General features: G+C 33.8%; 1 protein-coding gene across 1 annotated transcript; it reads left to right on the top strand.

Moving 5' to 3' along the window:
• Positions 1 to 3,441: 3,441 nt before the first annotated feature.
• On the top strand, positions 3,442 to 11,517 carry LOC108772198 (tubulin beta chain). The gene is made up of 4 exons (XM_018537688.1): positions 3,442 to 3,746; positions 7,622 to 7,730; positions 9,595 to 10,168; positions 10,725 to 11,517. Exons 1-4 carry the CDS (start codon positions 3,690 to 3,692, stop codon positions 11,353 to 11,355), a joined length of 1,371 nt encoding a protein of 456 aa, XP_018393190.1. The 5' UTR covers positions 3,442 to 3,689; the 3' UTR covers positions 11,356 to 11,517.
• The last annotated feature ends 288 nt before the right edge of the window (positions 11,518 to 11,805 follow it).

Genomic DNA, 11,805 nt, shown 5'->3' with positions numbered 1-11,805 from the left:
ATATTTATATATATATAATTACTTTATATTATATAATATGAGATAGAATTTTATTGCTATTTTATATTATTTATTTCATATTTTTGTTTTTTTTTTCATTACTTATCTATAATATTATAATAAAAATTAATTGATGGAAAAACCAGTATTTGGAAGGTCCTGGAATTATCCTTGAATTGATTAGTCAGATTTCGCTAGATACTATATATCATTATAATTGATATAGATATGTATATGCACTGAGGTCTGGTTAGGTTAAATAGTAAATCTAGTGAAAAACTGACGAATCAGAATTGTCTTTTTGAATCTACTAGAATTCTAATTGAGACAACTAGAATTCTGATTTTTATATAAATAATTATTCTGGTAAAAATAAGAATTTTACCAGAAATATTGTATCAACTATAGAATTCCGGTTATCTCAATCAGAATTCTCATAAGTTTAATCAGAAAATTCTGTTTCATTCATTTTTTCAACCAGAAATCCTATGCTATAAAAAGATATGCTACGAAAAGATTATCGGATTTGATTTTGGCCGGTCGCCTCTGATAAAACGCAGACATAGACCTTAATGAAGACAACGTGACTCATCGCATGTCTCGCTGTATGTTGACCGTCTGGTCTTACGAATTCGATCCATCGCCAGGCGCCACACGCAATGACTAAGTACGCGTCGTACGTGCCTAGCTCATTAAGAAATAAGAGGTAAGCATCATTTCCTGTCTACTGCACCAAATACTAGATAAAATTGAACTAATTTTCGAGAAGAGATCAGCTCTTGCGTGGTCTCTCTTCTCGAAAATAATAATTTTATTTCATCTAGAAATCTTTTTTGTAAAAAGTCGTTGCTTTCAAGAAACCTCTGAATAGGAATATTTTAGATAAATACAGGTTTAACCTTTTCGATTCCTAATCACATTGAAGTAACTGTTAAAAAAAGTGATTTCTTAAAAGTATCGGAAATTAATGCATGTATACGCGAGAGTGCGAAGATTGGTGTCTCGCAGTTTTATTTACGATAAATCTAGACTAATCTACGATGTGTTCTTTGCTTCCTGTTTTTTTTGCTTTTACATCTAGCCTTTTTCTTTCTTTGCGATCATTCTATCGACAGTACCTTTTTGTCTCGTATTTGTTTCTTTCAACATTTGTGTTTTGTCTTAAGCGACAAAAACAGAAACAAGATAGGAGATAAAAGGCAAAAAAATAAAAAATGGTATAGAACAAGAAACAGGAAGCAAACAGCACATTGTAGAGTTAGTTTTTAATTTCCCGTACGTTGGCAGAGAATCTGTCGCATTTTCTGTTACATTTTAAATCTACACGAATCTTTTTTAGACAATACAAGCAATGGCTGCGTTTAGCAGAGAAAACAGCTAATGTAAAATATGTATTATAAATTAGATAATATACATAAAGGATTAATTAGGTTTTAAATTATTAATATATTTGACTTTAATATTAATATATAAAAATAGACAAACAAGATAGAAGCTTAGTGCAGTTCAGTGCAACAATAAATAATATAAGCTTCGATGATCCATAAATTATTTACATAAATGACACGTAAAACATAGATCGGTATTTATATAATCGGTTCCTATTTTAAGTTATGTCTCAATCAAGCTGTTAATACAGCCTTTTGATTGGCTTATGACATCTTAAGACAACTTAAATATAAGAATCGACTATAAATACATAGTTTGCGTAGTTTATATTAGATGCATTTATCAAAAAAAGTAATTTTGTTACTGTTGTAAAATTCTTTAATATATATGATTGATTTATACATCTAGATCCAGTGAGAAAATATAAGGACAAACCAATTTTATTAAAGAATTTTACAACAATTCCAAAGTTGGTTTTTCTACTGAACATACAAACGCAGCCATTGTATTCGCTTAGATTATTATATTTTGCGCATAAACGCACAAATTTAGTGGCAAATTCCGTATAGTTTAATAAAAGCCATAGTTGCTTCGCTCTTTTCTCCTCTAAATCATACGAATGACCGTGTACGACGACGCGGATGTTAACGGGAGCTAAGGACAGACGTTACAATAATAGACGGAGGCGTCTCACGTCGAGGAAAGACCACGAAGGAGCTCGGCATGCAGCTGGAGACGGAACGCGACGACTCTCTCGATTATCATCGTCTTCGACGAGGACGGTGGAAAGTGGAGAGCGCCGCTTTAAGAGTGACTCACGAGATAAAATCCCCAGCGCGTCTTGCTTCGTCCGTGTACTTTTAGAATCTTTTTAAAAGCGACATCCTGCTTTAAAACTCGCGATACGCGACAGAGAAAATGGATCCATGCGTTCCGTGCGTTACAACCAATTACGTGTTGTTGTAACTTGAAACGACTATATAGCCATTGCGAACTTAAGTACGTATTCTTTCTCATCAGACTGATGTGAAGGAATGTCGAATGTTATATTTACAGATTTCTATTTAAATCATCCATTAATTATTACACAAATATTATTTACAGAGTTCCACATTTAAATAATTCTATTAATTATTATATCTACTTATAGAAAGTGCATGAAATTTTATATACTAAGTGCATGTAAGAAAAATATTTTTAGTTACTAAATAATTGAAATTAATGTATAATTGAAATTAATCGCAGTAATTTTAATTTAGCTACTTATACGCGCAATTATCTAAAAAGGTCCGATAAAGTGATTAAATTGTAAATTAATATAATTAAACTATTCTAATCTTATATTTCATTTACTATATACAGCCTGACGTTGGTATAGTAATTATAGACATTAACAGACACGCATGTGTGCGTTGCCCTAGAATTCATGTGACCGAAACGCTTCCGTTAAACATGATACCTTCGCCTGGATTTAACCAGAAGGAAGTATTTTCCAAAAAAAAAAAAAAAGAGTCCTCCTGTTACGGTTCCGGTGAATGAGCTCAAGGTAATTCGACACAAAGAATAATCGTACCGTCGTGACGCATTGAACAATATTTTGCACGCAAGTCATAATTAGGCTGCAGCTTCCGGGAATTAATTTGCAACGGTGATTAATATACCGCGTTATTCTTTAAAGGCTTAATTTCGCAGTTCGGAAACGCTGAAGAATGCTGTTAATAAAAAAAAAAAAAAGCGACTGTTCGCTTTAATGATCAGAAGAATCGCGACGCATTCGGCGAGAAGAAACAAACCGGCTGGAAACGGTACCCGAGGGCTGCAGATTTGTTCGCACGCGTCCCTTTTCGGAGGACGTACCCCTTGAACGCAAGAACCACAACCCCCTTCGTTTTTCCCTTCCTTTCGCGCTGCGGACAGGTCGTCCGTTCTTTCGCCCTCTTTCTCTCTCTTTTCACCCCTTCTTCCTCTGTCACGACGACGGATTCCTCCCCGCTTCGAGGCTTAATCCTATTGTCGAGTGTAGCTTCGCCTCAGAAGAGTGGAACTCAGAACACCGACACGAGCGTTTCCCTCGTCACGAATACCGCTCGTCGTTCATTCTCAGGCTCGACTCGCGACGGCTGGTTGCACTCCTCGGTTCGGTTGCACTCAGCCGCATACGCACCGCACTTCGTTCCGACACGTCGAACGCGCACGCACGGGTTCCACGGATCGACCCACGGCAGAACAGAGGAGTCTCAGCAGGTCCAGGAGAAGAAATCAGCTGTTTTCTTTCATTGTTTTTCTAAAAGAAAAGCAGGATGAGAGAAATCGTGCACCTGCAGGCTGGACAATGCGGTAACCAGATCGGCGCGAAGGTAGGTCGATAACTCTAGAAAAATGTCTTTTTAATCTCTCTGTGTATTTTTAAATATATGAGAGAAAAGAATTTCCATAAATCCTATCAGAATACTTGGATGTATTTTGTAATGGAGTTAATTTTTCCTTGATATTAACAGACCATCAAGAGAGAGAGAGAACAATTTTTATTTTATTAATTTAACGAATTTTAAATATCGAATATTATTTTTGTACATGTACTATAGTGATAGTAAAGCCGAAGCGGTATAATTATAATCATATATTCGTTTAATTTACATTATTTGGAATATTTGGATATATTTTATTGACGTTAATTTATCCTTAGCATTAAGAAACCATCGAGAGAGAGAGAAAATTTTATTTTATTAATTTAACGGATCTCTCATGTCTTTTAAATTAAACATTACACTTTATATAATGATATGTAAGCGATAATGATGTATATTGTAGTCATGTATTCGTTAAATTTGACATTAATTAAACTTCTTTAATTTTAATTTTAAATACTGAAGCTAACCTAATTGGAAAGTCGTAAAGTCTATGTTATTAGGATACGAATTTATAAAGTTGTTTACGTAGAGCATTCTGTGTTGGTTTTCATGTCCCTGCGTGTTATTATTTTTATACTCACATTAAGCGGTTTTTAGAAATTATGAATTCTCTGTGACAAATATTAAATTTATTTTACCTCAATATATATCTAAGATCCATCTTCGATAAAAGAAAGTGTTTTAGAAAAATATTTCACAAAATTAGATTATATATCAAAACAAAAAAATTAACGTCGATAATTAAATATTTTAATATTACAATTTTATAACGAATGAATTGATGGAATAATTATAAATTCGCAATCGGGTTTTTAATGCAGTGATCAAGTTCAGCATAATAAGGTGCGAATAGCTAATAACTTCAGTATCAAACCCCAGAAGCGTGAATGGAAGAGTGGTTTATTCAACAGAGCGTGTTTGGAGCGCTATAGAAGTGTCGATAACATAAGAATAATTTATCTCTTCGCAGTGTCCGGAAATTAACTGTAAATCCGGTTTACATCGTACAGAGACAACAGACGACTGTCAATTAAAGCGCGAACAAGACAAGTATTATGACTCACCGTCTTCGAGGTATCGATCGGAGTTTGCCCGAAGCACTCTCGTGGTTTCCGGAAAAGCTCTTTAAACTTAAACTCTTACCACTCATATTTGAACTAACAGAAAACCGGAAAATACCTGTCAATTTTTACCGTAACTTTCTTCAATTTTCAAAGAATATTGTCCCGTTTATATTAAATATTTTTAAACGAACTATATTATTTTAATAACAGAAAGATAATTACATTTTTTAATAATCTGAAAATGTATTAACTAAATAAAAAATATTGTTACGAGCGATTTTTGTAAATTTCTTGTTCTTCATTTATCCTTTCTCGATAAAATTAATAGAGGTAGAGCAATAATTGGCGAGAACATGAATGTTACATTGCTCCATAAAAAAAAAAGCAATTTTAGTGGTATCGTTCGATCGCGGCTGTAATCGAATTGAAGATAAGACGGCACGCCAACGAATGGAATTTAAAGAACCGCACTCATTTCGATATTGGTATCCTCTTTTATTTCGCGCAACAGAGTGCGTGAAGTGATCCAAGTTTTAATCGCGCCGGCACACGATGGCAGGAAATGACGATTGCTTATACTTAGAGAGAGCACTTAAGATTCTGCAACCGCGTCCACTGTCCATTGGCGTGAAAATAAGTGGACATGGAAATGCATGTCTCAAAATTCATTTTTCCTGCGTAATTAAATTAATATTAAATCTATTATTTTTCATATATAATTATGTTAATTATATAAAAAAATTAATCATTTTGCCTTAAAATGAAAAACTACAATAGTTTGGTCAAGTGAAAAGCTATTTATAATACAATCATTAAATAGCTTCCGGTTTTGTCCCGTGAAGTAAACCAGATAATTATCGCAAAATCGTAGACTGATACGAACTGTAGCTGAAATTAAGTGTTGCTGTTAATTGATTCTAATGCTTGCTTCCTGAATAAGATGTTATTGAACACATCGTGCAAAGGTAATATTATCGCGAAGCATTTTAAATTGCGCTAGTCTCATTGATCGCATTTGTAAGCGTGACACTCAAAACATTTAATTACATTTGTTATTGCAAAAGCAGTATTAAGAAATTATATCTCTTTTGAGCATTCTTAATAATTTACTGTACATTTATAATATTATCTCTATGCTAATAATTATTTTGAAATATTTTATACTCATATTTTTATTTTAATGAATATTATGTTAACAGTATAATATTTTGCAAACAATTAATTGAAATATAAAAAATACATAAAATAAAAATTACTTTGAAATGTACAAATACTTTTAAACATTCTGGAAAATGTATGTTTCGTTCAACAAAAGTCAACTTTCTATTTTATCCAGGTTTATCTTTGACAAATAATGCCTTATCAAATTCTCGTATAACTTCGTTACAAGATTTTTCTTGGTATTTCGTGCACAGTATTGCTCATCGAGTGATGACGTACATTATATTATGAACCAGAATACGGAACATATAATGAGTCAGTTTTTTATAAACATAGTAAAGACTAAATAAATTTAGTGTTCTAAAATATCTATAAGAATAATATCATATATATTACTCGAATAATAATATCATGATACTAAATTGATACAAAAGACGTGTTTACTTAATTAACATATGATTAACAAAAAAGACGCAAGAAATGTTGGTTTTTTAAGCGAGTCAATTTAATTTTTGCAATCATCAGTCATTTTTGTCGACCCAGAAAGTGAAGTGCTCAAATGATTATCTGCCTTAAAAAGATTGTGCCGTCACGTCGCGCGTCGTTGTACAATAGATTCACTGTCAGTTTCACGGTGTTGTTTTTCGCTCGAAAGATTTAACGATTGCAGAAAGCAAAACCGAAGTTCCTGTAAGATTACAATCAGTCATGATTTAAACGAGTAAATAATATTTTTTGAATAGTCAAAATACCAGTTAGAAGGTCAAGATAGTATCTAGAAGAAACTGCAATCGATGAATTAGTTAAGCGTAATAATACAGTTTTGCAGTTTACTTAATGTATCTGTGCAACGCAAAACATTATTATACAATTTCCTTAAGTATCTTAAAACGATTTTAAGCGAATTTTAAAGAGTCATTAAATCTAATTTTTTTATATGCGATGTGGCAATATATTCATAGTAAAGCATATATTATAGTTTGTAAAATATAAATTCTTGATCTCAAAAGATTCTATTCCAAATCGAACTGCCTCCGTGTGAAGAATGGCAACTAGTTCCTATTGGGGTTCGCGTGATAATGAGTGTCGCGTACGTGATGCACGTAAATGCAGCAAGGATGCATTTAGAATAATCAGAGAGGCCCATTTCGCCGAGGCAGCGGCCATAGCGACCGGCACATCGACTTGCTAATAATAGGAGGAGAAAATAGTAAAGACAAGACAAAAATGGAGAGAGGAGAAATGTTTAACGGGAGGGTGGACATGAGCCAGGGGGCACAGGCCGCGTTTAATTCCGTACGTCTCTATTTTTGGATGTCGCGCGTGTTATCCTTGTCGCCGTGACCGGAGTTTGGGGTGCATGCTCGGTCCCGGAGGGAAATCGCTCTTCATTCGGCACGTCAAGTGGCTCGTAGGAAAAGTGTAATAAAATAAACCACAGTTATGTTTAGAGAACGTTAAGAAGACGCTTGCTATTTTTGTATTGAACTACTTCCCGATTACTAGATACTTACATATATATGCTTAGAAATTAGTAGATTGTTTGTACAGTTGCTCGGCTTGTATAGTATTAATGTTAATGAATCACGTTTGCAGTTCTGGGAAGTTATTTCTGAAGAGCACGGCATCGACCAGTCGGGCATTTATCACGGTGACAGCGATTTACAACTCGAACGAATCTCCGTATACTACAATGAAGCATCTGGTAAGGGCATATTATAAATATTATGCTTTTTTCTCTTTGCTCTTTAAATCTAACAATAAGTAAAACATAATTTAATTTGTTGTTTTTCAATTTAATTTAATATTTTTTGCGTGAAACTTATTATTACATATTGCACTAGAAAAATATTTTTTCAATTATTTCTAACAAATATTTTTACAGTTAATAATTAATTCATAATATTATAAAGTAATAAATATACAATAATACACAATAATTAGAAATTAATAAAAAAAACAATAGAAATTACTTGGCGCATCTGATATCTTAGTGGAACAAAATGTGTATATAAAAAAAACCTTAAAAAATGGAACATTTTTAAAAATATCTAACACTAAATAATTTAAACTTGCAATGCTATTTAATATTTTATGAGTGTATCCTGATTATATATATTTAACAAATACATTATCAAATAATTCTAACGATATTCCGACGTTTAATAAATTGGTAGAAAATAAGTCGTTCAAAATTCTGACACACAATCTGCATATAATTTATAAATGTTAAAGAGATAAATCGCATAGAAATAAATTTTTTTAATGGAAATTATTTCGAAAGATTTTGTCCTCACGACTAAAATAGCAATAACGAGAACGATAGAAGATCGCGTGTCTTGCACCGATGGAATGATGAAGACGAGGAGCGTTGAGACGTGCATTTTACGCTGAAAATAGCCATCTTATGTGGCTGGACTTAAGGTTGTAAGTTGCAACTGCAACACGATTTCAGAATTTCTCATGCATTCGTTTGTGTCGCGAAAACGAGATTATTTCCGAGAATGCAACGTGCAGCACGTGCTCCAGAGTAGAAACAGTTTAATTAACAAACGAGTGAAATGTACGCACCATGCACCCGTCGTCGTCGCGACTGATTTGTTGTTGGAAATAAAGTCTAACGCACACGCGGTAGAAACTCATATTTTAAAATAAATTCTTACATTTTCATCTCTCCTTTTTATTATTTTAATTTACATTTTTTAAACTATTCCATTTTTATTCTTTTTTATTAGGTAGAATATAATATTCGATCTTTATAGAAATCAAAAAACTTTTTAAAATAATATACATCTATAGATTTAAAGTATTTATCAAGACATCAACATAATGATAGACGTACCATGTATTCGATAATCATAATACAAGACTCCCAGACGTCCATATTAGATCGACCGTTATTGTTATTCTACCGAAAACTCGTGCCGACCATAATGATCGACGGAAATGCGTACACCAATAGAACCGTATATGTCTGCATCGTTTACAAATGAGTAACTACCGTCAGGATAATACAAGATTTGCGTTATACGAGGTTATCAACGTAATATAAAATAATATTAATTTTAAATATAAATAATCTTGATTAATTACTGATAAGATATTAATAATTAAATAGCATTAATTTTCAACATTATTATCAGAAAATTTTATTGAAAAGCATAATAGTTCTAAAAACGTAAACTAAAAAAGACAAAAATCATGCGAAAACTCATTTAAAAATCCCTTTAAAAAAAATTTTCCAAAAAAAAAAACGTCAAGGATGTAAAAATTTTTCGATAGAATGACAATAACGATCGATCTAATATGGACTAGGAGTCTTGTATTATGATTATCGAATACATGATACGTCTATCATTATGTTGATGTCTTAATAAATGTAGTTATATTTAATAATGGAAACATTCGAGATCTTAATAATTTTTGTATACAGTAAAATATTGTTTAAAAACGTCGTTCTTCTTTTAAACATCTTTCGGAATTTCTGTATCTCTTGCATTTTTTAAAATGTCTGAAAGAATAAATGTAAATATATTAGGTACCTGATAATTTGTATTTTTCCATTACAGTTGCGACATCCACGAATGGAGGGAAATATGTACCGCGCGCGATTCTTTTGGACTTGGAACCGGGAACGATGGACGCCGTACGTTCCGGTGCTTACGGAAAGCTCTTCAGACCGGACAACTTCGTGTTTGGACAATCCGGTGCAGGAAATAACTGGGCGAAGGGTCACTATACCGAGGGCGCCGAGTTGGTGGACATGGTCCTCGATGTAGTGCGAAAGGAATGCGAAAACTGCGACTGCCTTCAGGGTTTCCAACTCACCCATTCGCTAGGAGGTGGTACTGGGTCCGGCATGGGCACTTTGTTGATCTCGAAAATTCGTGAGGAGTATCCCGATCGAATTATGAACACTTACTCGGTGATGCCGTCACCCAAAGTATCTGATACTGTCGTGGAACCCTACAACGCAACCTTATCGGTGCATCAATTGGTTGAGAACACCGACGAGACTTATTGTATCGATAATGAGGCCCTATACGACATTTGCTTCCGCACTTTAAAGGTTTCCAACCCGAGTTACGGCGATCTCAATCACTTGGTTTCGCTCACTATGTCTGGAGTAACCACTTGTCTTAGGTGTGCATACAAATCCATGGCAATATAATAAAACTCCGTTTATCTGCACTCTATTTATACACAAACTAGTTTGTACTCAGATTCTAAATATACGAACTCATATATATAGTGTTGAAGTTTTATACAGCAGAGTAGTTTTACCGCTGATATATGGAATCAATTTAACGCTGGATCAAGAACTTGACGTATCAACTTCAATATCGTGAATGTCAGTTTTTAACATAGAAATTAAACAGTAAAAAGGAAATTGAATCTCTATTCTCCGAACCATTCTGTTATCGAAACTGTCTAACATATTTAGACAAACGGAGTTTAATTGTAATAAACGAATTTATATTTAAAAAAAACAGAATTTTTAAAAATAATCTTCTCATTAGATATAACGGAGATAAAGAAATATAGAAATACGTAATGCATATTCCTCTTTCTCATTTTTTTCAATAACATATTAGTTAATAATTTTTCTGTGAAAAATAACATAAATTCCCTAATAATAAAACTTCTACGTCGTAAACATAATTTATGTAACATAATAACTATAATTGATTTTTTTCAGGTTTCCTGGCCAACTGAACGCCGATCTTCGGAAACTCGCGGTGAACATGGTACCCTTCCCACGCCTGCACTTCTTCATGCCAGGTTTCGCGCCTCTAACATCCAGGTCCATGCAGCAATATTCCGCGTTGTCAGTACCAGAGCTCACACAACAGATGTTCGATGCAAAGAACATGATGGCGGCCTGCGATCCACGCCACGGTCGATATCTCACCGTGGCGGCTGTATTTCGCGGTAGAATGTCGATGAAGGAGGTCGACGAACAGATGCTCAGCGTGCAAAATAAAAATAGCTCGTACTTCGTCGAGTGGATACCGAACAACGTGAAGACCGCCGTGTGCGACATCCCGCCAAAAGGCCTGAAAATGTCGTCCACCTTTATCGGCAACACCACTGCTATACAGGAATTGTTCAAGAGGATCTCCGAACAGTTTACGGCGATGTTCAGAAGAAAAGCCTTCCTCCATTGGTACACTGGTGAGGGTATGGATGAGATGGAGTTCACCGAGGCCGAATCCAACATGAATGATCTAGTATCTGAGTACCAACAGTACCAAGAAGCCACAGCGGAGGAGGACTTTGAGACGGAGGAATGCGCTGATGACTTTGAAACCTGCGAGCAGGAAAACTGAAAATTGCAGCGCAACGTTCCCTTTCAATAGATTTATTTTCAGCTTCTCTGTCTCTGTCTCATCAACGTAGGAGTCACATGACTGATCGTATGAAGCTCGCGAGAAGTCGTTTTTTGATACTTTTATATGCAATATGCGCTTTATAATCGCTGAGCATAATGTAGGCGATCAACTTTTTTATGAATTGTACGATATCGAAATATTTATGAAAAAATCAATATTCACAAAAGCAAATAAAATTGCAGCGAATATTAAATTAATATGAAAAATAATTATTTAAAATATAAAATAGTTTCTTCTATATCGATTTTGTGTTATGTCTATAATACGTCTATGTAATATTCAGCTTTATTATAGTGACATAAAATTGTTCATATGCCGTTTGGACAAATGTGGCAATAGAGTGTAATAAAAATCGTTGAAAAATCGTATTTTCATCATGTTTATAAC

This window comes from Cyphomyrmex costatus, unplaced genomic scaffold, assembly GCF_001594065.2.
Source record: "Cyphomyrmex costatus isolate MS0001 unplaced genomic scaffold, Ccosl1.0 scaffold18, whole genome shotgun sequence".
NCBI classification, from domain to species: domain Eukaryota; kingdom Metazoa; phylum Arthropoda; class Insecta; order Hymenoptera; family Formicidae; genus Cyphomyrmex; species Cyphomyrmex costatus.
Note: the sequence above shows the minus strand (reverse complement) of the source record. Positions and strands in the feature narration are given on the sequence as shown.

Excerpts from the sequence above, each read along its gene's own strand:
- LOC108772198 (XM_018537688.1), top strand. The coding sequence starts at position 3,690 with ATGAGAGAAATCGTGCACCTGCAGGCTGGACAATGCGGTAACCAGATC. Across the intron at positions 3,747-7,621 it reads GTAACCAGATCGGCGCGAAG|TTCTGGGAAGTTATTTCTGA; the intron begins GTAGGTCGATAA and ends TCACGTTTGCAG. Across the intron at positions 10,169-10,724 it reads GGAGTAACCACTTGTCTTAG|GTTTCCTGGCCAACTGAACG; the intron begins GTGTGCATACAA and ends GATTTTTTTCAG.